This window comes from Caretta caretta, chromosome 1 (assembly GCF_965140235.1).
Source record: "Caretta caretta isolate rCarCar2 chromosome 1, rCarCar1.hap1, whole genome shotgun sequence".
NCBI classification, from domain to species: domain Eukaryota; kingdom Metazoa; phylum Chordata; order Testudines; family Cheloniidae; genus Caretta; species Caretta caretta.
Window position 1 is genome coordinate 324,064,490 of NC_134206.1, and position 27,308 is coordinate 324,091,797.

Below are 27,308 nucleotides of genomic sequence, written 5' to 3' on the forward strand. Positions count from 1 at the left end.
TTAATTTATACAGTAATGTTAACTACAGGACTTGGCTTTTGTTAAGACTTGTAATAAAGGAGCTATATAGCTATCTGAGGAGGTCTTCAGGATGCAGTGGCTTGCTCCAATTCACAGTATCAGAAGTCTTGGGAGGTTTTTTGTTTTAAATAATAAACACATTTCATAATATCCTCCTGTCATAAATATAGGGAGAAGGGTAGCAACCTTTATGTATGCAGTCGCATAAAATCCCTCCTTGGCAGCTGTACTGGATTACTTTAACTGTAAGGGGTTAAGCTGTTCAAATAACGTAGCTGGCACCTGACCAGAAGGACCAATAAGGAAAGAAGATACTTTCAAATCTTGGGCGGGGAGGATTTGTTTGTTGTTGTGTGTGTTGTTCCCTCTCCGGATGGAGGGAGAAGCCAAGCAGGTACAATATCTCCTGAAAATATACCTGGAATAATCCATTTAAAAGCACAGAAATTGTAAGTAAGGCAAGGAAATGTGTTAGGTTATCTTTTGTTTTGGCTTGTGAATTTTCCTATACTACAGAGGTAGTTTTATTTCTGTTTTTGTAACTGTGAAGCTGAGCCCAAAGAGGAATCCTCTGTGTTTTAAATTTTTTTATTACCCTGTAAAGTTACCTTCCAGCCTGATTTTGCAGGTGTGATTCTTTTATTTTTTTCTTTATAAATAAAGTTCTTCTTTTAAGAACCTGATTGATTTCAGTGTCCTGAAGACAAAGGGTCTGGTCTGTGCTCATATTGCTAAGGCAATTGGTTGGTATATTATTCTCAAGCCTCCTCAGGAAAGGGGGTGAAGGGACTTGGGGGGATATTTTGTGGGGATAGGGATTTCAAGTGACCTTTCCCTGAATTTTTGTGTAAATCACTTCGTGGTGGCAGCAATACCGTCCAAGGGCAAGGAAAGGAATTTGTATCTTGGGGAAGTTTTAACCAAAGCTGGTAGAATATAAGCTTAGGGGATCTTTCATGTGGGTCCCCACAGCTGTAGCCCAGAGTTCAGAGTGGGGGGGAGGGGAGGGAGGGACCCTGACACCTCCCATATAGTATCACACCACAATGATTTAGTATCTGGTCTATTTCCACGAATGCCAGCCCTCCCTCCCCAAAAGTTACCCGTATAACAAGCTTTAATATAACAAACAAGTAAATATGAATTTGGTTTTATTTACACCCTGACAATGCACTCTCAGTGCTCCAAGGACACAATCCACAGTCCCTGCCCTGATTAGTTTACAAAATTATTTAAACTACAGTAAAATGGCATACCATTACTCAGTTTTATAAGAGATTGTTAGATGTATCAAAACATTTACTTTCAAATCACTAGATTTCAAAACCTAAATGATAGTAAAATCTTAAACTGTAACTACTAGCAGCATAAGATTCAAACAAGTGTAAAATACATGTTGTAAAATTTATTGCAAGTGAAAAATAAATACCTGTTGCTCACAGTTATATTCAACTTCACCAGTTTGCATGAAGAGATAACACATCCTTCTCCCAAAGTCCACATGCACACACATTTAACAAAAATCATGTATGCATTTTAACGAAAGACAGCTTTTAAAAAATACTTTCAGTTGTGCCTAAAAGAGAAGTTTAGTGTTTCGGGCATTTTTAAAATAATTTTATATGCTGATGCTGTAACAGAGCAATTTTAGGAAATTAATTGTTTTATTACATATTGAAAATTCATTAATAACGAGTTCTCAACCACAAGGCTGATTCATAGCACAAGAAACGAAGAGGGAAAAGCAGCTTTTTCAAGCTGTAGAGACTTTCATAAATTTATAGAACAGAGTAGTACATAAACAGTGTATTTATATTAGAAAGACTCTGACTTTAAATACTTGGTTTACAGTTAACTCAGTTCTGAAAACATGAAAGTGCTGATCTTGAAACTGCCAGGATGGGTCTCATCCAGTCATGCCCATTTTTTTGTATACTATGTTTCTGTTACTTATTTGAAGTATCTTACTGACCTATTTTCATGAAACCATATCAAAACTGTTTTTTGTTCAAAAACCCTCTCAGGTACCATCAATCAAATACAAGGACAGGACTGTCATAATTCACCCTTTAAAAGTCATAGTTTGTCAGAGAATACGTGTGTGTGTGTGTGTGTGTGTGTGTGTGTTCGTTATTTTAAGGCTCCAGTTTCCCCAAAGTCTTTCAATCAAGAAAAGTGCAGGAGTTATGTTGCTGGTTCTAACTTCTTGGTCTCTGCTAACACACACCTTGGATCCTGCTCTCTGCTTTTGCCCTGTTGCAAGGTGTACACTGATGGGCCCAGCCTCATGATTTTTCCACTGCCAAGGCACTCGTCACCCTTGTAGAACACAGCAAACTAGAAGACAAACACACGACAGTCTTTAGAGCACTGGCAAAGTGGCATGCTGAGAGACTGACAGATAAGAAGGGAGATCACCCTGAATACTCAAGGTAACATTAAATTTATTCCCTTGTATTTGCTCTGACCACATTACATAAAATGGGAGTGTAAAGAGAATGAATAGTTAGAACTGTTGACTCATGCGAGTATAAATATAAAATGTTATGGAAATTCCATCATGAAATTTTACAATATTACATGAGAAATCAGTGGTAAGATAGTTATTTTAATTATTTTTCTTGTTGATGGAATCTCTCTTTAGTTATTATGTAACACTTTTTGTTTGAAAAGCTTTTCAATAAGGGGCTGATAGTCATGTAAGTAGAGTGTATCATTTTCACAGGAGCCTCTTCAAAAGGCTGAGTTATACATTCTATGGTGTGGTACTGAATGTGAAAGGCTGTTATGTTACATACCACTATGTAATTATTCTTTTCACTTTTATGCTGGGACATGTGAATCTGTCAGAAGCAGATAACCTTCTGGACATTCAAAAAACCAATAGTACTCCCCGAGTCAAATATTAAATATGAAAGTCAGTATCACAAAGTTTCTAATAAGCAAATTATTAACCAAACTCCTGGTTCAATTCATGTATGTATTTAGACCCATAACAGATTCAGTTTCTGCATACAGGGTCTGATCCGAAGTCCACTAACATCCAAGGGAATATTTACATGTATTGCAATGGGCTTTAGAGAGGCCCAAAGTTTCTAAATCAAGTTTCTTTCATTTTGGTTTTTGGAGAAAACTTTCTGAATGTTAGTAAAATAACTGAGTGATGATTTAGATCAGAGGGGGGCAAACTACGGCCCGCAGGACCCTTCCCTCTGGCCCCTGAGCTCCTGCGGGGTCAGGACAGGCTTGCAGAGGAGCCAGCCCAACTCCGCAGCAGTGTGGTGAGAGGGGCGGAGGCTAGCCCCTAGCCCCTCCCCTTCAGCTCCCCTCCCTCCCTCCCTCCCTCCCAGTCACAATTCCCCCAGCACCCGGGCAGTGTGGCTGCAGCACCGGCCGGGCGGCACGGTCAGGGAGAGTTCCGGGGCAGGCGAGGAGGAGGGGGGCTTGCAGGGGGGTGGTCAAGGGGCCTGGGCCCTGCTGCCAGGAACAGGGGCAGAGCAAACCAGGGCCCCCCTCCACCTCCAGCATGCTTGGCCCCTGTCCCCAGCAGCCAAGCCCAGACAGGGAGCAAGCCCTGCCCAACTGCCAGGGAGAGCAGCCAAATGAGCAGGGAAAACGTACAGGGAAAGGACTGAGCCCCCTTTTCCCCCACCCCATAGGTAATGTGGGGTGGGCAGAGCAGGGAGGGTTGGATGGGGGTGGGTCCAGGGGGGATTGGATAGGGGACGGGCGTCCCGGGGGGATTGTCAGGAGGCAGAGAGAAGGGGTGTTTGGATGGGATGCAGGAGTCCTGGGAGGGCAGTCAGGGGTGCGGGGCCGGGGGGGTTGGATAGGGGTGAGAGTTCCGGGGGGGCAGTTCCGGGGGGGCTGGAATGGGGCGGGGGCCAGGCCACGCCTCACTGTTTGGGGAGGCATAGCCTCCCCCAGCCTTCCCTACCCGGCCCTCCATATAATTTCTGTACCTGATGTGTCCCTAGGGCCAAAAAGTTTCCCCACCGCTGATTTAGATAGCCTGAAACAACAGTTCTTTAAAACTGGGTGGATGAACTTTCTGAAGTTCTTCTAACTGAAGTTATGCAGGATGCTAGTAAATAGAAATTAAAAGAATCAATTCTGGCAACACTTACTTGCCCTGGTGTAAGAGCTCTTATTGGCTTGACTAGTGTCACCCACACTGTCCCATCTTGGTTTAGAGTTAACGTGCAAGGCACTAAAAGAGAAAGTTGTTAAACAGCCAGCTAGCTCACCCTTATAGTCACAAATCAATTAACTAGTTTTTCACTGGCTGAAACAAGTCTAATGAGTGAAGATGTCTCCAAAAATAATGCTTTTTAAGTCTTTAAAAAATGGAAAAGCATCATTAGCACAAACATTTTTATCTACTTTGAGAAATTATATTAGACCCTATTTCAATCTATCACCCAGATCAGAATTTGAATAGATTTAAATGTACAAAGTTTGATCACCTAGTGCCATCTGATGCTGAAACCTGAAAGTACACTCCATCATTTTGTCCCTAATTAGCTCAGCAGGAGGTTCCTCTGCAATCCAATGCACACGGTTTGTCCGCAGTAGGTCTCTATACAGTGCAGGGTGCTCTGTAGATGGTGCCTTAAAGTACAACATTTTTGTTTAATACCAATGTTTATGCCAGATATTACATAACTGCTGTGAATGAAAACATAGATTTCAGGAAAACATCAAGGCATAACAAAATAAAAGCTAATCAACTAGTAAAGCAAGTAGATGTTAGATTCTAACCAGCTTTCTTAAATCTTTCATGAAAAAAATATGCCATAGCAAGTATGAATTATTATTCAGCGTCATGCTTCCTTCACCCCCACAGTTATGCCAGCTCATTTGTGCATTTCTCCCACAATCCTTGCCAGCCCTTTCTCCATGCTGACCCTTATGCAGTATTGTCCTCATTATCTTGATCCAACAATTCCACTATCTTTTCTTCATCCAAATCCCTTTCTAAGATTCTCTTCTTCCTTGATATCCATTTAAAAAATAGATAGATATTAAAAAAAAAAAAGGAATTGAGAAATCAAGATGTGCACATGCTTATAATGAGGAAATGTGATTTGTTATTGTTCCCTTGTCCTTATTCACCCATTCCCCACTCTATTGATTTACCCTCACTTATCAAATCATATTTAACAGACTGTAAGCCTTCTAGGGGCATGGACCATGTCTTACCATTTGTTCTAAAAAAGTGACTAATATACTTTTGAATGCTGTAATGTAACAAGCTCCCAACTATCATTACCAATCATAAGACACCAAAGATGTTTGGACTTTAAATCTATGCTATTCTATTGATTAAATAGCATTGGGTGATGGAAGACAAATGCCAATTCATGTGACACGCTACCTCCGGAAGGAATTTTTGAGAAGTAGGTAAAGCATAAAGAGTTAAAAATACATGCCACTGGAAGTGCTTCTCAAGTTACTATTTTGTCATTCTGCCAGTGGCATAAGGGAGAACACCACAAAACTGAGTAGTCTGGCATCCAAGCTGCAACCAAGAGGAGGTTCTTACATCAGTGTCTAAGGCATGAAATAATTCTCTTATGCTCATTTCTCTCTTCATCCCCTTTTTGGTTTACGGTGCTGTCTCAAGAAAGCACATCTGCTACAATGAAACACTCCAGAGCAAGAAAAATAACATCACTAGCCAATTAGATAACCAAACACTGCACAAAACATTAGTGATGTTAGGGTGCTTCAGAATGCTGGAGAATGCTACATGTTGACTTGTCAGTAAGGCAGAAATTATTTACAGAGCTGAATCTTGTCTGTTTTCACAGAGAGGTGAAACTGTATTAGTGTTCAATACTTCATTTTCTAGCAACTTGCTATACCAATATAATAAATGAAATGTTTTAGATAAAGTATTATGTATTGTGCCACAATGGCTATATGAAAAACGACTTGTGTTTTGGAGTAGTACACTGGAGCTTGATTGCCAATAGTTTGGAACATACTTCAAGCTAAAATCTCTAACAACTGTCTACTAATCAGATGCCAAATTTTTGGACAGGATGTATAAAACCTATTAATGCTGTATCAGTTGGCAGCTTTTGTTTCTCTTTTAAATGGAAAAGCCAAGACTTCTACATAGATTAGAATCACATTCTTTTCAGTGGGAATCATGCAATGCCTACATTAATCACACACAGTATCAGTGTAAATAAACTTACCACAAAGATATCTCCTGAGGTTGTATCTTTCTCAACAACAAACCAAGCTTCACTGAGGCCGCTTAGCTTGGCCCTCTGGCCTATTGTATACAGGAAACAACCTAAAGAAATATGAAAATTTAACACAGCTAACACCCCTTAACTCTTTAGCTGCAGAAATCAAAATCTTTCAAATGCATAAATCCCTCTCCTCAAAAGGTTAAGTATACCACTGAGCAAAAGTTAGAGAGACCCCATAAACTTGAAAAAGTTTTTATCCTAAAAGTCTGTACCTGCTGTTGTGACAAATACCCCAAAGACTACTATAATTGAACTAGATTAGAGAAAAACATCAGTATTTCAGCTTGTTTAGTTTGTGAATTTGATAAATGTGTCTTGTCAGTTTCACAGTTTTAATGAGTCAGTTTCACTTCCTATTATATTCACTAACTTGACATCAGATTTTCGTGCACTGGCTTGTGGGATCTTAGGTGTAGGCTCTTTTGCAAGCCTTGGAAGGGTGTTTATCAGTAACAGAGTCTGAAAGCGAAGAGGCAACAGGCAGATGTTCACAGAGAGGAAGGAGGGGAAAGAGGAGGTGAACTTGTGCATATCTGGTGCTGGTGTTCTCTAACTGCCCAAAAGAACCTGTATAAACTTATATTTAAAGGAATTTAAAATTTCTGGACATTTAAAGGGCGCTCTATCAGAAAATGGAATTGAAACTTAGTCATTTAAAAAAATAAATCAAATTGACAATGTTCCCTTAGCATAAAATTAATGATGACCTACCTAGTGGCAACAAAGTAATCCGAAGTATCACTGGTGCTAGGCAATAATTATGGTTTTTCTTTTTATTGCGATATAAAACTAATATAAAAACTAGAGATAGACCAAAGCCATAGTTACAGGGTTAATGGATCTTCTATGATTCATTAGGCATACCAAAACAGAATGGGATTATAGATCTTTGGAATTTTACAGAACTAGTCTTTCCCAAAAAAAAAAAAAAAAAAAAAGCATTGTTATATATTACACAAACGGTTTATTTAAAATCAATTAGCTAGGAAAGGCAGCTGCTTACCTTTGTGTGTTCCTATCACCTTGTTATCTTCAATGGAAACAAAGTTACCTGGACGAGGTTCTAAATACTACAAGAAAGAAAAATAGTTACATAAAAGATCTTTCCCCAGGCCACATTACAAATTACTAGGGAAATCAGAACAGAAGTTTATAAATTCCCCAAATCTAATGCTACTTGCCTCAAGAATGAAGTTTTCAAAATTTCTTTCACCAATAAAACAGATTCCCATACTCTTAAAAAAAAAAAGAATAAAATGAACGCACACTATAAAAAAGCAGAATGAAACATTTTAAAATACTAACGTCAAAACATTCATTATCAGTACAGCAAAGATTTACCCTCCCTTGCACTTAGAAATATGCTAGGTGCCTCACAAAATGAATATAAAGATCGCTGCCTCAAAGAGCACACAAACTAAATTCAATACAAGTAAAAATCATAAGCACAGGAAAGAGGAGAAAGACACGGGTGACAATAAGATCACATGGTTACTCAGTAAGACATTAGTTCCTTAGCTATGGAAACAGAACTTGTCTTGTGAAAAAAGCGACCTAAGAAAAAACAAACAAACAATCTATATCAATGCATCCTGCAACCAACCATAGTAGAGATACAGAGAACCATGGTGAAATATAAATCATTGGCTATCTCTGTGACTTGTGCTGGTTGGAAACAGGCCACATCCCTCACCTCAGCTCCTCAGAGCTACAATGGTAGAGGAGTTTTTTAAACAAAACAAAACCAAAAATTAAAATATCCAGCCTAAACACACTTAACAGTACTTTGGGACAGGTAGAGACAACTGCGTAAACAATGCAAAACTCAATTTACAGTCCAAATATATTTTATTATGTTACTCAGAAGTAATTTGACTTAATTTGATGCAATGTAATTAAAAAAACTATGACTATATTTAAAGTTTACCTAACAAGTATTAATGTTTATAATAACATATAAATCAGAAAAAGAATGGTTTAGAGCAGTGGACCCCAAACTTTCTTGTGGGAATAGCGTATTGCTATTCCCAGAAGACTGTGGCGGGTACCAGACACCCCGCCGCCGAGAAGTGGCAGTGGTAATAAGCGTTGCCACCAAAATGCTGCCGGAAAATGGCAGCGCTTCTTGGCGGCATTTCGGCAGCGGAGTGTCCTGCGGGTGCACAAAAATGCCCCGGGGGGCGCCATGGTGCCCGCAGGCACCACATTGGGGACCTCTGGTTTAGAGATAAATATAAATCAAAAATTTAATAAGTGTTACCATGCCTCTTTTCTCTTTAGCACATGATGAAATCCATGTTCTGCTGCTATCTTCTTTACAAAATCTTTTGTCAATCCTCCCAAAGGAAAAATGGTTCTCCTCAAAGCATCTTGTGAAATCTGACTGAGGAAGAAGGTCTGGTCTTTCCAGTGGTCAGCGCCTTTAAGGAGTTTTACAGCTGCAAGATGTAGAATACACAAGATGTTTCAATGTTACATAGCTTAACTCCTACTATTTACAAATAAGTTTAGTTAAAATTCAACCTAAAATAAGAACTTCTACTATAAACACATTTTAGCGAGTTTTCTCATTGTATTCAACAGAAAACATTTGGGGCATTTTTTACAACCTAGATATTGCTACATTTCCTAATACTGTATCTTTTGTTCAATTTTACAAGAAGAAATGGGGGTTAAAACTGATTACTCAAACTAACATGAACACCAGTTAATCCCATGTTTGACTTATGACACCCAACATTCCAAATATTTGGTTTTGCCTGTTTATTATGGTCTTAAACATTTTAATAAAATGATAAAAATTTCCAAGATTTTTAGAATATTTTTATAATATTTTTCTTTAAAACTACCAAAAAGAGCTACACAGATTTTGATTTTGTATTTTGCTGAACCTCTGTTTTCTTTACATCACTGTGAATTTTCCTAGTAAGAAAAGCAATGCTATAAATTAATATTTTAAAATATTGCTGTTTGTAAATGTAGCTAACAGTGTTGTATCTTGCTTTTCAAGAAATTGTTAGACCAAATTTGCTCAAAGTCACACTGATGTAAATCCACATTAACGTCACTGGAGTTATTCCAGACCTACAGCAGTACCACAGAACAAAATTTGACTTGTTTATACAAATGATCTACAGATTCGGAGCACAAACAACTTGATCCTGTCTTGTATATGTAATAATTATGATCCAACTAGCCCATGATGTCAGCCTCCATCACATAGTTATACTGTAATTTTCAGTCATATTCTGTCCATTTGGATAAGAACTAGTCTCCATCATAGCTCTGGAGTTTCATGGCTAACACATCAATGCCTTCTGTTTCAAATGACTGAGAGATGATTTTGAGATACTGGTCAGTCACATCTAGTAATAGAGAGTTGCCACAATAGGTCTGGAAACACACCTAGAATACCACATTCATGGTGATAGATAGTTAAGAGGTGTCACAAAACAGAAGTTGGAAAGTGGGGTTTCTCCCTGCCCTGGAAAATGCTGACTCTCCAGACGCAAATAAAACCACCATCTATATGCTGATAACACAGATTTACCTTTCAGGTCTACTCTAGAAGTGCCGCCTTCTGGGCTATAAGTACCTACATGGGACACAAATATTTGATAATGGGCTCTTTAATCTAGCAGAGAAAGCTGTAGCATGATCCAATTGTTTTAACCGGAAGCTAGACAAATTCAGACTGGAAACAAGGGGTAAATTTTTAACAGTGAGTAATTAACCATTTAGGACAATGCCCCAAGGGTGTGATGGATTTTCCATCACTGGCAATTTTTAAATCAAGACTGGATGTTTTTCTAAAAGATATAATCTAGGTCTAGGAATTATTCTGGGGAAGTTCTATGGCCTGTGTCATACAGATGGTCAGACTAGATGATCACAATTGTACCTTTTGGCCTTGGAATCTATGAATCCATCCACACAGCTAAAACTCTCATCCAGACTCTCCTTATGTCACGTTTCAATTACTGCAACATCCTTTTCTCTGGACTTGACAAATGCAACAATGTCCCATTCCCAGCCATTCAGAATGCTGCTGCAAACATAATTTTCTTATCCTGTCACTTTGACCATATCACCCATCTCTCTGCATCCCTCCACTGGCTCACCCTTCTCTATGGCATTCAATATAAGCTACTTTCTTCACTTTCAAGACCTTTCATGTCTCTGCTTATCTCCACCCTACCTATTGTCTCTCATTTTACTCCAGTGGCAATTCTGTGCCGCTGCTCCACACAGAATTCGCAGATTTCTTTGCTTCCCTGGAAAAACATGACTTTCTGATGGGAAGCAAAGGGAAGCTGCAAGAGTGGTTACGTGCCCTGCCCAGCAGCACGGGCGCATGGTTTCAAGCACCCGGAGCAGCTGACGGAGAGGTAAATACCTACTTGGGGGATGGAGGGATGCCCCGGCCAGTGCTGGGTTAGACCCACTCCCTGTCCACCCAACCCCCATGCTTTTGCCCCCCCCCCCCCCCCCACTGAGCTGTTCACCCCACACCTGGCCCTCCCCACGGTTGGGGATTGCCTCAGCTGGTGACTCCTACCCTGCACCAGACTCAGCTGCTAGTCCCAGCTGGGCTGGGGGAGGAGTGCACAGAGCGGCCAGGGCCAGGTTAGAGCCACCCCCAGAAGCCTCCCCTGGCTCCACATGCCATCCCACTTCTGTTTCAATTGCTCCTCAGTACTGGGGAGAAGGGTCACTATATAGGAGATGCTCCCCCATCCACTCAGCCCCTGTGCCTTCGGACGCTCCCATACCCAGACATCCCCACTGAGCCCCACCCCTCTGTACCTGGCCCTCCCCGCCAAGCCCTATTCCCCCTGCATCTGGAGCACTGCCGAGCCCCTTCCCCCGGCATCCAGACCCCCTCCCCGCTCTGCTGAAACCCAACTACCCTCACATGGACCCCCCCTGCAGAGTCCAATTGCCCCGCACCCCCCACAGAGCTTCCCACACCCAGACTGCCCCACACAGAACCCTCTCACCCTACACCTGGAGCCTGCTGGGCTGAGCCTGCCTGCCCACACCTGGTGCTTCGGGTGCAGAGGGTCAGGGCTCCGGGGTGTTTCTGGGGAAGACCCAGCACTTATGCTGCGTCAGGGGCAGCCTCATCACTGAGTCTATGTCTCCCCCCTCCCCGGGGGGAGAGGGGGTTGCAGGGTGATCTCCCACTTCTGTGCAGCCAGTGGCCTGTGCTTCCCACTGCCATGCTGGAGCCTCCACATTTATTTATTGACAAATAAAATTTGCAGAATTTTAAAATATTGTGCGCAGAATTTTTTTTTTTTTGGTGCAGAATTCCAACAATATTACAACAAGAAGTTTGACTACTGAAGTTTAATAATGTTGAAATATCATCTTGATATGTATTATGATTGTAACCAACTGTCACAGGCTGGCTGGCCCTTTAAGGGGAGTCAGGATCAGCCTCACCAATGATGTAGCAGCTATCCCCCTGCTGATCCTGACCTGATGGCTTGATTACCATTAGTGACCACAGCTGTGCAAGGATTAGGGAAGACTACACCGAGAAAGGAGAACACCTTCAAAAAAAGGAGGCCCAGGAGAGAGGAGGTAGGGAGATACTTCTCTCTCGACAGGTTTCAGAGTAACAGCCGTGTTAGTCTGTATTCGCAAAAAGAAAAGGAGTACTTGTGGCACCTTAGAGACTAACCAATTTATTTGAGCATGAGCTTTCGTGAGCTACAGCTCTCGAGTAAGGGCTGTCAGGTGTGGAGGGCTGTCCTTAGGATTTATGGTGCCCTATACAGTATTATTAAACTGGTGCCCCTATGCCCAACGGCAGTCCGAGCTCGCATGTGTATTTTAGATAAGGGTGATCTTTTGAAGGATTTATTTAAAAAACTATATGTCTGAAGATCCAAGCATTTAAGGCTAAAGATGAATACTCAGACTGTGCATCTAAAAACTATGCAAGGATTTTTTAGAGATGTGATTTTATAATCTTCAGTAACACACTGATGAAATATTTTTAAAGCAAATTTTAAACTAAGGACCTGTAGCCGAACATGTTCTGAGTAAATATTACAGTGAGGCACAACTGTTTCTGTCAGTAAATTGAGAAACTGACAGTATATATCTTGGGATTGGCAAATGCCTGTTATTTGGCAAATGCTTCATTACCACTTGAATGACTCTTTAACAGTTTCAATGTTGTGTTAATAGGTCTAGCAAGCTGGAAGGCTTCTTCTCTTTTAAGTACTAGATCCCCTTCAGAGGAAGACTCACCAGGCTACACCAGCCAGGTGTGGTGGGAGTCTGCAGAAAGGGTCAGAACAGGGACAGGAAGAGGTGGGAGGGTGGACACTAAGACCCAGGGGTACCCCAAATTTTCATGTGCCCTACGCTATGCTGGGTATGCCTAAGGACTTCCCTGGGTAAAGGCCTGGCAAAGACATGCTGAAAAAGGCTACAGGGATGGATTTAGTCCCTGTGATGGGCCTTTGAAAAGGAGCAACACCCAGGGAGGCAATCCTGGGGTCAGCATTCCAAGGGAGGAGCAAGGAGCTGAGATGAACTAGGAAGAAGCCTGAGAGGTCTGGAAACCACAGAAGATGCTGTAATAAAAATAGCCTGCTGGGAAACAGCAAAAGGGCCTTGGAGGCAGGAAGTAGCCCAGAAAAACCGCACCATGTTTAAAGGCACAGACCTAGCTGTTTAACAAAGGGTCCTTGGGCGAGAACTCAAAGCAGAAGATGGGTCTGCCCCAAAGAAGGTGCACAGAAGTTCCACTCAAGGACCATTAAGCCCAGGGTGGGGCTGAGAACTGAATCCAGATGGGTTGAGGCATAGCCCAAGATGGGTTGTTCGGGATGTTTGGATTTCTGTTATCCTGAAAGGGATCCAGATCAGATGCAATTTAGCTGGAGGGCTAAGCTGTGGACAGAAACGGGTTATTATAGGGCCAAGTAGTAGGCAACAGGGAACACTGGAGGCTAAGACCCCTGCAACACCATGACCTAATGCCAAGGGGGCTGGCAATACTGTGTAAGAAAATGTTAAGCTTAAAGCCATTTATGTATCTTGTTTCTTTAATGTTTATAAATATAACTGTGATTAAGGAAAGTTCTTACAAAGATAAGTGCTTTGAGAGACCTCAACTGAGGAAGTCATGTTGCTTTTAATATGATTGTGTAAGAGACAAAGTGGGGAATTTTCTTAATGTTTTATATGAATATTGAGCATGCCTCAGTTTCCGCTATGTAGCAGCCTGGACCCCAGACAATGGCTGGGACACTTTATAACTTAGCAACCGGTGACCCGAAGGCCCTCCCCATCTGGTTTTGGCCAGTGGGAGAACAAAGGGCTGAAGAGACAGAGCCCAGGTGATCTGTTTACCCAAGAAAGAAGACAAAGCAAGGAGTAGCAGCTTTTAGGAAGGTGATATAGTGTGGAGGCTGGAAGGAGGAACACTTCTATGGAATGCGTTACCTAGGGAGGTGGTAGAATCTCCTTCCTTAGAGGTTTTTAAGGTCAGGCTTGACAAAGCCCTGGCTGGGATGATTTAACTGGGAATTGGTCCTGCTTCGAGCAGGGGGTTGGACTAGATGACCTTCTGGGGTCCCTTCCAACCCTTAGATTCTATGATTCTAGACTGGGGACAAAGAGGGGTCTGGACCCACTTGAACTCAGGAAGACCCAAAGGAACTATGCTGTAACTTTCTGTTCTAAAGGCTATCCGAGAACTTTCTATGCTGTGTTCCAGACTTCCAACAAATCCATTTGTTTTACAACGCTGGCAGAGAGTCATTACAATCTTAAAAAGAAAAAAAAAAAAAAAAAAAGAGTACCACCTGTGGCACCTTAGAGACTAACAAATTTATTTGGGCATAAGCTTTCATGGGCTAAAACCCACTTCATCAGATGCATGGAGTGGAAAATACAGTAGGAAGATTTTACACACACAAACACACACACAGAGAACCTGAAAAGATGGGGGTTGCCATTTCAAACAGTTGACAAGAAGTTGTGAGTAACAATATGGGCCACCCTGATTATCACTACAAAAGTTTTTTTTCTCTCCTGCTGGTAATAGCCCACCTTAATTGATTTGTCTCACTAGAGTTGGTATGGCAACCCCCATCTTTTCGTGTGTGTGTGTGAGAGTGATATCTACCTATCTATATCTTCCTACTGTATTTTCCACTCCATGCATCTAATGAAGTGAGTTTTAGCCCATGAAAGCTTACGCCCAAATAAATTGGTTAGTCTCTAAGGTGCCACAAGTACTCCTTGTTCTTTTTGCTGATACAGACTAACACCGCTACCACTATGAAACCTATTACAATATAAAAGTTTTGTTGCTCCCTCTCTGCTAGTCTTCCCCCAAGGGTCCAGTTCAAGTGGACTCACTGAGGGGAGCTCACTGAGTCTGACCAGTGTGGCAAGGCACCTCCTTTGTCTCGCCAGACTTAGCACTACTCCCTCTGGCAATGGCAGCCCTGAAGTAAATCAGCCCCGCTCTGGGCAGCGTTTGCCTTCCCCCTTCTGTGCTCCTTTGGCCGTTTTCAGGGTTGGTCTAAGGGGTGATCCTTCACCAAACAAACAGAAAGGAAACAGTCTCAAACACACAACCAAAGGGGATACCTTTCCTTGCCTCCTTGCTTGGGCAGGGTGTCGGTCCCTCCCTTAGCAGGCATTCAGGTTTGGCTGTTCCTCCTATGGGAGGAAGCACAGCCTTTCAGCCTGGAGAAGCTTATTTCCTTGCTGCCACTAGCCTGGCAGCAGCTTGTCATTCTCAATCCCCTTTTCTCTCCCCAGAGAAGGGGTTTTTAAAGGCCTCAGGCAAGTCCTTAATTGGATTCAGACGTCCCTAATTGACCCGAGGTAATCCTCTCTCAGCCTGTAGGGAAAAGGGCCTTTAACATTCTAGGGATAACAAATTGGTCTTCCAGGACCTTCTTGCAGCCATCTGGTATGACTTTGTCACACCAGCCATGGGAAAGGCTTAGAGGTGTGGTCCAGGAGACAATGGAGTCAAATGGCTTAACCTGAGAGAGAGAGAGAATCGATCCTCGCAGAGGGCTGACACTGAAAGTTGTTCCTCCCAGGGACCATATGGAGCCAAGACAGAGCACTGGGCCTGTGAATTTGTGACAAAGCCATATTAACCACTTACCATTTCTAACTTCAAATCGGTTTCTGAAAAGCCCTTGTGGTATTTTAATAGGTTTCTGTTGGAAAATTTCTTCATCTTCCAGTGAAGTCCTTGCATAATGTCCAGTTGCAACTGCATTCGCTCCTATGCCAATTTTAAAAATACATCTACATCACACTTGAACTTCACAATATTCAGAGTATTAAAGGTTATAGAAATATTTGGAAACAAAAATGATTACAGGAACAAAAAATAAAGATAAATGACATCTGAGAAACTTTACATAGCTAGCCAGTGCTGTCCTAACCTTAATACAGCTCCAATATTTAATGGAAAATCATATTTCTTGAGGTACCACACTTCCATTTTTTTTGGTTTCAAGGAGCACCTTCAAATGCAAATTTTAAACTTCTCTTCACAAAAGAGAGAGTTCCCTGAAATAAACTTACTTACATCTCTGAAAACACATGAAAAGAAATAGTTTACAAATACTGGTATAAGGCTACAAAGATGTTTAAATTGTGTTTGCACATGAGATCAGGCTTCTTGCCCAACATTTTAAAAAGAATTTGCTCCTCTTTGGCATTTTTGCAGTATAGGGTATGCACAAACACACCTGAAGACAACTTACCAAGGTTATCCAGAGCATAATGGAGAAAATAATTGAATTTGATATGCTTGTTGCACATTATGTCAGGATTAGGAGTTCTTCCCAATTCATACTCATTTAAAAGGTAACTGTAAAACAAATGTACGACTATAAACATTTTTTAATGTCAGATAATTTGATTCAAGTGTGAAGAAGTACTTATTACTCTTGAGAGCTTAACACCTATCAATAATACTAAACATAAATTGTGCAGGAAGCAAACATATGAGCGATTCATTAACATTTTATTTTACCTGTAAAACAACACTCATTTAAGATTTTCCATGACTGGACTAAGCTACAGTTTTTCATATTTAAACTCATACTAGCATTTATCAAATTAAGTTTCAACATCTTTGTACTTTACAATAAGAAAAGTGCTTAGCATTTATATTTTTAACTAGGGACAAACGTGGCCTCATCACCACAGTATCTGATTATCTCTTGTATTACGCTTTATTACATGTTCAAAATGCTTAAACAATTGCCAATTAACAACAGCGCCTAAATACTATGGTGATGGGCATGTGTACTGAAATACCTTAGGGCCTGAGCCTGCAAGGTGTTTCTTGTCCTCAATTCCTATTCAAATAAATAGAAACTGACAGCAAATGATTCTGCCCGCAAACAGTACATGCTAATTAAAGGGTACTTTACACTTAAAAAAAAAAAAATACAGGTGTTTATTTTTTACTCTTTACAAACTGAAACAGCCTCTCAGATTTGTCCCTTACATTTTTACATTTGACAGACTATATTAAAAACAAAAAGCAAAATGGTTTGTCCTTTGTTTACTACCTTTTCCCATACATTTAACAGATGATACCAGCAACTAAGTCAGCTGGGCTACCCACACCTGCATTGCTCTTGTTTTTCCTCTTTGACGTTCAAGGGCAAGGCCAAACAGGCAATTTATTCATAAGAGTGTACTGTAACCTGTAAGGAAGACTACAACCCAGAGGAAATTCTGAAGGAAATAATTCCCAGAGCCTGTGAAAGTAGGCAACAGCAAAGCTTGCTGTATTGTACAGCTGCACCACTGCAGCACGTGTGGTGAAGATGCTCTACTGAGTCTACGCCAGTGGGAGAGAGCTCTCCCATCGGCACAAAACCCCCCACCTTCGCAAGCAGCATAAGCTATGTCGGCTGGAGAAGCTTGCTGTGCAGACGAACGCTTATGTCAGTGTAATCTATGTCGCTCAGGGGGTGGAATATTTGTACCTGGAGCAACATAAGTTTTGCCAACATAGGCTAAGAAGCCTTCATGTCAGTCAGAGGGAGTTCTAAAAAAAGGGTAGTCAGCAGGTTCTTTAGGGAAGCAGAAAACAAAGGAAAAGGGGAGTAAGAATGGCTGCTGAATCTCTCCAATATTGGTTAGAGACTACAGAAAAGGCAAATCCAGAGTGATTCTCTTGGTTAAAAAGGCCTAGGAAGAGGAGGCCTGAAGAGGTAGAAACCATGGGAAGAGGTAAGTTCGCAGTCTGAAGAGGCAGAAGAGGAAGTTCTAGGGAAGGGCAAGCTGCTTGCTAGAGTAAAAGACTGCATGTGAGCCCTGCACTGAAGGGGGAAGACTCAGGGAAAACAGGGGAAGGAAATGGTTGACAAAAGTAGTAGTGTGGGCTTAAGACCTCGAGTTGCACTGTCTCTTATTTGGAGATCCCAGGCTAGCACTCCCAAAGACGGTAGAATAACTTCACTCTCCTGTATCAACAGGGAAAATGGGGAGGGGACACCCTGTATTTCCTTACTGAGCAAAGTGAGGCCCTATGCTTAACCTGATTGTATTTCTCTGCTGAGATGACTGGGGGAACAAGGAAGTGGATCTGATGATGCATGGAATTGAGAAGAGGGGGGCCAAGCAGGGAGTCACAAGGGAATAGAGGAGTGTAGAGTGGTGGTGAGGAAGGAAGCAGGGACCCATAGTCAGGGGAAGTGGAGGTAGGGGAGGGTAGGGCTGTTATATTAATTTAGATGGAATAAATGGGCTAAAGGTGTTAACACAATCACTGTCCAACATTAAACAGTTGGAAACAAGGTCCAAGGCTTGATATACAGCAGGGGCTCTTGCGGGGTCGTGAGCCCTCAGGGGGTTGTGAAGTTGTTACATGGGGGGTTGCAAGCTGTCAGCCTCCACCCCAACCCCACTTTGCCTCCAGCATTTATAATGGTGTTAAATATATCAAAAAGTGTTTTTAATTTATAAGGGGGCATCACACTCAGCGTTTGAGAACCACTGGTATAGAACGCTTAGTACCCGAGCAAACAGACCATTAAAAATCCTTTTAACCTCTTATTAAAAATACAGAAAAGAAGAAAAATAGTTAAAACATTTGAAATATTAAGTATTAAATAAGGCTCTCATTTTAACTGCACTTCCTTGTTCCCCCGTTTTCTTTTCAAGCTGTAGTGTAAACAATTTTTAGAAGGAAAATCCCCATTGTTTGGCAGCCTCTTAGATCAGCAGTTCTCAACAGGGGGTCCGCTGCCCCCCTGGGGATCTGTGAACCCTTTCAGGGAGACTGTGGGGCACCATGGCTAAAACCCAGAGCCCGAGCAGCTCCCACGGGGCTGAAGCCAGGAGCTGCAGGGTTGAAGCCTCAATTCCCAATGCCTCCAGTGGGGCCGAAGCCAGGAGCAGCAGGGCTGAACTCCGGAGCCCCGAGCTCCAGTGCTCCCCAGGGGGGAGAAGCCCTGAGCCCATGGGCAGAGTTGGGGGGGACACAGGAGTGTTGCCTCCCCTCCCCCCTGCCCCGAAATTACAGTGCAAGAGCAGGGCAGTCCCGGGGCAGCTCCAGACCCCCACTCTACCTCCTTCTCTCCCCACCCACTGCCCAGGTCAGAGTCAGGCAGCCAGAGTCAGGCAGTGCAGGACAGCTGCTGCTCTGGCAAGTGCCATGGAGCAGGCAGCTGTCTCCTGCTGCTGCAGGGCGTTGAAGCTGCTTCTCAGGTCCCAGCCCCTGTTGCTCACACAGGTGGTAAGAGCAGCCTGGGCGGGAAGACCCAGCTCCATGACTGGCAGAGACCTCAGGAAGCAGGGACAGCAGGGGAGCCCTCCCAGCATACAGCCCCCAGCTACCCTTCTCCCTGCACCCTGAGCTATCCCCGTGCCTGCACACAGCCCCTAGCAATTCCCCTCTTTGCACCCTGACCTACCCCCGTCAGCACACAAGCCCCTAGCTAACCTCTCCCTGCACCCTGACCTACCCCCCTGCCTGCACACAAGCCCCTAGCTAACCCCTCCCTTCACCCTGACCTACCCCCCTGCCTGCACACAGTCCCTAGCTATCCCCTCCTTGCATCCTGAGCTACCCCTCTCCCTGCACCTAGCTACCCCTCTCCCTGCACCCTGAGCTACCCCACTGGCTGCACACAACCCCTAGCTACCCCTCTCCCTGCACCCTGAGCTGTTTTCAAACTTTTTGAGCTGAGCCCCCCACCTTTGAGTTATAATTTTTGGTTGTGCCCTCCCCCACAACCTAGGCGGCCGGCCAAGGTGAGTCAGGGGGTGGAGGTGGCATTCCCTCCCCGGACCCTGCCATGCAGATCTAGCCTGAGCCCCGCTGGCCCCTGCCCACACAAAATAGAAGTAAAACTACACCTATGCCCAAGCCCCCCTCTGGCTCAGAGGCCTGTGTCCCTCCCTCCCCTGCTGGATTTGGTCTACAAAACACAAAAGAGGCTGAAAGAAGCAAAGCTCGTTTTTATGACAACTAGGTGGTGAGCTGGGTTCAGAATAAAAGTAGTCTAATATGCAGGGTTTTTTCCTCCAATCTGATGTAAATGAAAGTAACTGAAGTTCATATTAAATATTTCCTTCCTCAAACTGCCGCTAGTTAGTATGGATGAAAAGAGAAAGAGGGAGGAATTGGAACTGGATGACATAGCCAAATTAACCTAATTCCAGAGAAATCCCATCTATCAATTCAAAGAATAAATGTAAGTAAGTATGCCAATAGACCTATGTCTATATTAGTTGGTGGTGATCCTAAACTTGTAAGACAAGGAATGAATAATAATTGCTACCACATTAAGATATTTCTGTACTGTCTTATGAAAGACACTAATTATCAATACTAAGTTATCCTTGTTAGTCTTTTGCCATTCTCTACCCCAGGGGTCGGCAACCTTTCAGAAGTGGTGTGCCGAGTCTTCATTTATTCACTTTAATTTAAGATTTCGCCTGCCAGTAATACATTTTAACGTTTTTTAGACGGTCTCTCTCTGTAAGTCTATATATTATTAACTAAACTATTGTCGTATGTAAAGTAAAAAAGGTTTTCAAAATATTTAAGAAGCTTCATTTAAAATTAAATTACAATGCTGATCTTACGCCGCTGGCCCGCTCAGCCCGCTGCCAGCCTGGGGTTCCATTCACCTAGGCCGGCAGCAGGCTGAGCGGGGCCTGTGGCCAGGACCACGGCTGGCAAGGGGCCGGCAGCCGGAACCCCAGACCGGCAGCGGGCTGAGCCGCTCAGCCCACTGCCGGTCTGGGGTTCCATCCGCTGGCTCCTGCCAGCCAGGGTCCCGGCTGCCGGCCCCTCTCAGACCGCTGCCGGTCTGGGATCCCGGCCCTGCCCACATAGAGTGGGTACCTACCTTCTCCCTGGTTCTAGCCCATTCTCTTCCTCTCTCTCTGCACTGAGCTGAGGGTGGGAGTGCACAGAACACAGGGCTGGGGGTGAAGGAGTAGGCTGGGGGTTAGGGTGCAGGGTCTGGCCAGGAGCTAGAATGAGGGAGGGGGCTCAGGGTTGGGTAGGAGGTTTGGGTGTGGAGTGCTTACCTGGGCAGCTCCCATTTGGTGCGAGGGGTGCAGGTGGGAATGTGGGGGGGAGATGCAGGAACTCCCTTTTGGTGCTCAGGGTAGGGGTGGGAATGTGGGGGGCTGCAAGAGTCAGGGCATGGGGTGTGGGGATGCAGGAGTCAGGGAAGGGGGCTGCGGGTGTGTGAGGAGGGTGCAGGAGTCAGGGCAGAGGGCTGGGGGCATGTGAGGGGGTGCAGGAGTCAGGGCATGGGGGGCTGGGTACGTGTGGGGGTGCTGGAGTCAGGGCTGGGGTCGTGGGGGAGTGCAGGGGTCAGGGCAGGGGGCTGCGGGTGTGGGCTAGGTTTATGGGAGTGCTCCCAGCCCCCTGCCCAGAGCAGCTCATGGCAGGGGGCTGGAGGGGATATGCCCTGATTCCACCCCCCTTCACCAAGGCCCCGTCCCCACCTCTTCTCCGCCTCCTCCCTGGAGCAGTGAGCGTACTGCCGCTCGCCCCCTCTCTCTTCTCCCCCTCTCTCGTAAGGGCCATCAGCTGATCAGCGGCAGGGAGGGAGAGGAGGAGGGGCAGGAAACCAGCACGCTGGGGGAAGAGGCGGGGGGAGGAGGGAGCTTGCCTTCTCTGCAGCAGCAGCACCAAGCTTCTTCACCCTTCCCTGCGCGCGCGGGGGGGGGGGGGGGGGGGGAGAAGGAGGGGTCGGCGGAGAAGAGTGGACCGGGGCAGGCAGGATTTTCAATGGCACGCTGCTGCCTGCCGGGGTCCTGGCCTGGTTTTGGCAGCGGGCTGAGCAGGGCCGGCGGCTAGGACCCCGGCGACTCGCTTTGGGGGCGACTTGCTTTGGCCCCCCCTGCTCCTTGTCCCCTGACCGCCCCCTCCAGAGACCCCCTGTCCCTAATCACCCCCAGGGCCCCAGCCCGCTCCACTCCGCCAGCTCCCAGCCGCGGCGCTCTGCTTCCTGCAACCGGTGAGCGTGGGGGGCATCCTTTCCCCAACCTCCCCACACTCGCCGGCGGGTCAGGGACAGGGGGTCTCAGGGACAGGGGGTCTCTGGAGGGGGCGGTCAGGGGACAAGGAGCAGGGGGGGCCAAAGCAAGTTCAATATAACACAGTTTCATATATAACGCGGTAAGATTTTTTGGCTCCCGCGGACCACATTATATCGGGTTAGAGGTATACTAACACTTTATGAGAAATTATATTTTTAAAGAAAATGTCTCTAAAACAATCCTACCTGAAAACTTCATTCCAGTACTCCTTGACATAGGAAACTTGATGAAAAGGGATATCCAGTTTCTGACAAACTCTATAAGCATCTTCACAATCTTTGTCAGCAGAACAAACTCCTTGTTCATCCAGAGTATCCCAGTTCTTCATAAATACCCCTGTCACTTGGTAGCCTAAGGGAGGAGGAAAGGAATTATTCACATACTGAAAACATTCTTATGGATCAGACCCAAACTCTGGATCTTTCAAGTCCCAACTGGGCAACAGTATCCTGAGTGTTCTTATAGTTGTCAAGAAGTCATTCCATCAGTGCCTCACACTGCACTTCCTTGCTACAGATAGTGTAACACTCAGACAAGCCATTAAGGCAGACTGATGTGTGCTTCGTAAAAAATCAAGAGCCTCTTTCATTTCTTCCAAATACCATTATTTCACCCCAGCATTCTGAGCACCTGACTTTCCCGGAGAACATGCCAAGACCCCAAGATTGTTTTACATTGCATATATTAGTAATTCCTGTTTATGTATAGACTGAAAAGAATTTTTAAAAGCCAGTCTCCTATTGATTTGATTTTCTGTCCACTGCTAGTTTTTCAGAGTATTCTGCATCCAGATACCTTTCCCCCCACCCACTCATTGTCCAGTATGAATTTGAAGATTTAAAAACACCTGGTCAGATAGAATCATAGAATATCAGGGTTAGAAGGGACCTCAGGAGGTCATCTAGTCCAACCCCCCTGCTCAAAGCAGGACCAATCCCCAATTTTTGCCCCAGATCCCTAAATGGCCCCCTCAAGGATTGAACTCACAACCAACTCCTAAGGTGACACTAACAGGTTGAATACTGGATCATTACACATTTTAGATTTTTTTTCAGAGAGGAAAAAATTATGTATTATAGTAACCTTTAGGATCCCAACTGGAAACAGAAAACACAAGACACAGATCCGTTCAGAAAACACAAAACAAGAAACATACCAGCAAAGTGAAGAAGAATAGTCAGCTGCACATCATGTTAGTTTTGCTGGGATGGAATAAATAAGAGAGGGGCAAAGTGTGTGCGTGTAGGTAAGGGATAGGAGAAGGAGAATTGGGAGAAAGAAGTGTGCATGGACTCTGGAGGGTAGGTGAAGTGAGGCTGAAGTGAAGAGATGGTCAAGGAGGGGGCAGGAGAGAGCTGGAGCAAACAGCCAATCAGCAGAAAGGAAGAATGTCCAGAGTAAAAACTACAAAGCAGTTGCACACAGATGGCATAAGTGTCTAAGGGTCCTATTGCAGATGCTTCTCTCTGCTCCTGCCAGCTGAGTTTCAGGGTGGCCCATCCCAGCAGTTTTTTCCCTCCTTCCCTAAACTCACACGGGCCCTGCTGTCCCTCTCTTGAATCATTCTAAGAATGCAGGAGGGCAGGCGTTACCCCAGCAAAACTCTGCATTTGGTACTTAATGTTTCTAAACCTATCAAAGAACATAAGGGATTGTTCTTCCTATCCCCCAGCAGGCGTATAATTCCTAATTTTTCAGTGTTTGACAAATTCTATGCCAAATAGTAAATGCTGTAAGACCAGCACTTCCCATGTAAGGGCCCTTAATGCAGCTGCAATGGTAATGGAAAATATTCAACCTATTCTCTTTTCAACAGCTCTTCAGGTTTGAAAATAAGGAATTCCTTCTTACTCAGTAAGTAAAATAGTGAATTAAAAAAGTCTTTAACCTTGGTATCAAAAGAGTTTGATACAAACCTTGCCATAACAAATCATGAGATATCATCATAGAATCATAGAATATAAGGGTTGGAAGGGACCCCAGAAGGTCATCTAGTCCAACCCCCTGCTCGAAGCAGGACCAAATCCCAGTTAAATCATCCCAGCCAGGGCTTTGTCAAGCCTGACCTTAAAAACCTCTAAGGAAGGAGATTCTACCACCTCCCTAGGTAACGCATTCCAGTGTTTCACCACCCTCTTAGTGAAAAAGTTTTTCCTAATATCCAATCTAAACCTCCCCCACTGCAACTTGAGACCATTACTCCTCGTTCTGTCATCTGCTACCATTGAGAACAGTCTAGAGCCATCCTCTTTGGAACCCCCTTTCAGGTAGTTGAAAGCAGCTATCAAATCCCCCCTCATTCTTCTCTTCTGCAGGCTAAACAATCCCAGCTCCCTCAGCCTCTCCTCATAACTCATGTGTTCCAGACCCCTAATCATTTTTGTTGCCCTTCGCTGGACTCGCTCCAATTTATCCACATCCTTCTTGAAGTGTGGGGCCCAAAACTGGACACAGTACTCCAGATGAGGCCTCACCAATGTCGAATAGAGGGGAACGATCACGTCCCTCGATCTGCTCGCTATGCCCCTACTTATACATCCCAAAATGCCATTGGCCTTCTTGGCAACAAGGGCACACTGCTGACTCATATCCAGCTTCTCGTCCACTGTATCCCCTAGGTCCTTTTCTGCAGAACTGCTGCCTAGCCATTCGGTCCCTAGTCTGTAGCTGTGCATTGGGTTCTTCCGTAATAAGTGCAGGACCCTGCACTTATCCTTATTGAACCTCATCAGATTTCTTTTGGCCCAATCCTCCAATTTGTCTAGGTCCTTCTGTATCCTATCCCTCCCCTCCAGCGTATCTACCACTCCTCCCAGTTTAGTATCATCCGCAAATTTGCTGAGAGTGCAATCCACACCATCCTCCAGATCATTTATGAAGATATTGAACAAAACCGGCCCCAGGACTGACCCTTGGGGCACTCCACTTGATACCGGCTGCCAACTAGACATGGAGCCATTGATAACTACCCGTTGAGCCCGACAATCTAGCCAGCTTTCTACCCACCTTATAGTGCATTCTTCCAGCCCATACTTCCTTAACTTGCTGACAAGAATACTGTGGGAGACCATGTCAAAAGCTTTGCTAAAGTCAAGAAACAATACATCCACTGCTTTCCCTTCATCCACAGAACCAGTAATCTCATCATAAAAGGCGATTAGATTAGTCAGGCATGACCTTCCCTTGGTAAATCCATGCTGGCTGTTCCTGATCACTTTCCTCTCATGCAAGTGCTTCAGGATTGATTCTTTGAGGACCTGCTCCATGATTTTTCCAGGGACTGAGGTGAGGCTGACTGGCCTGTAGTTCCCAGGATCCTCCTTCTTCCCTTTTTTAAAGATTGGCACTACATTAGCCTTTTTCCAGTCATCCAGGACTTCCCCCGTTCGCCACGAGTTTTCAAAGATAATGGCCAATGGCTCTGCAATCACAGCCGCCAATTCCTTCAGCACTCTCGGATGCAACTCGTCCGGCCCCATGGACTTGTGCACGTCCAGCTTTTCTAAATAGTCCCTAACCACCTCTATCTCCACAGAGGGCTGGCCATCTCTTCCCCATTTTGCGAATGGGGAATTAATAGAGATTCATGTTTCATTCTCTGAAAGCCCATATCTACACTGGGAAAATCATGTGAGAAAGTGTGTTAACATTTTAAATAATCTGATATTTAACAAGACTTAGTGCCTATTACAGAGAAGAACAATGTTAAATTGTTACGGTTAACTATCAGAGAGAGAAGGAGGGTGACTGTTGTATGAATTCAAGGGATAGAGGTTACAGGAAAATCAGCCTGGAATGAACTGGTACAGACAGGTATGTGCAGGAGTATCTGTAATGACAACAATTAGGACAGTGTAATACTCTCACAGGCAGCAACTGATGACGGGGCACCTCCAGGCACTCCTAGCCCTTCCTCCACTCCCTGTCACAGCCACTCTAGCCTTCCTCCCCATATCACAGACCCCAGGCACCCTAGCCCTCTCCACATCAAGTGTCACAGGCCCCAGGCCCCCCCCCCATCATTCTCTCCCGTGTCACCAGCCCCAGGCACCCCATCCCTTCTCCCCTCGTGTCACCAGCCCCGGAAACCCATCCCTTCTCCCCTCCCCCTTCCTCTGTCATGGGCCCCAGGGCCCCCTGCCCTCCTTCTCCTCCCCCTTCCCCTCCACTCCCACCAGCTCCAGGATCTCCTGCCCTTCTTCTAACTCTCCCAGTATAGAGCCAGATTAACCTTCTGTGGGTCCCCATGGGGGCAAAGGAGCATGGCGTGTGGGGGGAGGTGTCAGTCCCCAGAGCAACGGGCCGGCCAGGGCCAATGGGGCATGGCATGACAGTGGCGGCCTTGCTTCGCCCAGCATAAGGGCACTATTTACAAACTGGCAGTTGCCAGACGCCCGGCCTTGTGCTGCCAGCATGCCCCTTCCCCTTGGGGGCAGGTCCATGCCATACCACACATTTCCCCCCCTCCCCAATTCCCTATGACCAGAGCCGCTCCGTACGCACTGTGGTCAGCGTGCCCCCCCCAGACCCTGCCACAAATGCACAGTGCCCTGCCCACAGCCCCACCCCAACTGCCCAGCACCCCACCCAGAACCCCCCACTCCCTAGTGCCCCAACACACAGAGATCTTCCCTGCCCCCTCACAGCCCAGCACTCCCCCTCCCACAGGACCCACTTGTCTGGAGGGACCCAACCAAGCCCCCCTCCCCACCCCACCCAGCTGAGACTAGCCAGGCTTCTGCACCTGTCCCAGGCGGCTCAGCTCCAGGGACACAGGCGGGGCCCCAGAGGTGGTGGGAAGCAGAGACCGTCCAGAGCCAGAATTGCACGAGGGTCCAGCCAGGGGGCGGAGAGGAGCCCTCGGCTGGCCGACCAGCGGGCAAGCGGAGAGGAGCAAGTGTGCGGGGGGCCAACGGGCGGGGGGTCTCGGGGCACAGGGCAAGCAGAGCAGGCCGGGGCCCCTTCTGAGCATGGGCCCGGCTCCATGGCGCCATTGTAAACCCGGCACTGCCCCCGTGTCACCAGCTCCAGGCACCCCAGCCTTTCTTCTTCTCCTCCTCCCCGCCCTTCTCTCCGTGTCACCGGCCCCAGGACCCCCTGCCCCGGCGGCGCCTAACGCTCTGACCGCCGCAGCACGGGCCTGTGGCGCCTCACCCCTCCGCCGGAGCAGCAGCGCCGCCACCGCGCTGTCCACCCCGCCCGAGAGCGCGCACACCACGCGCCGCGCCGCCGCCATCCTCCCGAGCCGGGCCCGCTGCCTGGGGCGCCCGGCCCGCTCCGGCTCTCCCCTTCCGGCGTCCGGGGCTCCTAGGGCGCAGCAGGGGCCGGGGCGGACGGGAACGTGCCCTGCGCCCCGCAGGGAGAAGCTCAGCCGGGCTCGGACTGGGGCGAGCCCGCCCCTCACCCAGAGCCGGCCCCACCGGAGGGAGGGGCGCG

The 27,308-nt window shown here is 45.6% G+C and overlaps 1 protein-coding gene across 7 annotated transcripts; it reads right to left on the reverse strand.

Moving 5' to 3' along the window:
• Positions 1 to 1,155: 1,155 nt before the first annotated feature.
• On the reverse strand, positions 1,156 to 27,308 carry TRMU (tRNA mitochondrial 2-thiouridylase). 7 transcript variants are annotated; one of them, XM_048836274.2, is made up of 11 exons: positions 27,027 to 27,299; positions 22,058 to 22,223; positions 16,052 to 16,158; positions 15,442 to 15,564; positions 8,553 to 8,725; positions 7,469 to 7,522; positions 7,291 to 7,357; positions 6,228 to 6,328; positions 4,488 to 4,632; positions 4,149 to 4,231; positions 1,156 to 2,358 (listed from the first exon to the last, which is right to left on the reverse strand). In XM_048836274.2, exons 1-11 carry the CDS (start codon positions 27,106 to 27,108, stop codon positions 2,206 to 2,208), a joined length of 1,254 nt encoding a protein of 417 aa, XP_048692231.1. In that variant the 5' UTR covers positions 27,109 to 27,299; the 3' UTR covers positions 1,156 to 2,205. The 7 variants fall into 7 exon arrangements, with proteins under 7 accessions (XP_048692231.1, XP_048692229.1, XP_048692234.1 ...); XM_048836272.2 differs by lacking the exon at positions 27,027 to 27,299 and adding an exon at positions 26,617 to 26,927; XM_048836277.2 differs by lacking the exon at positions 27,027 to 27,299 and adding an exon at positions 24,879 to 25,014.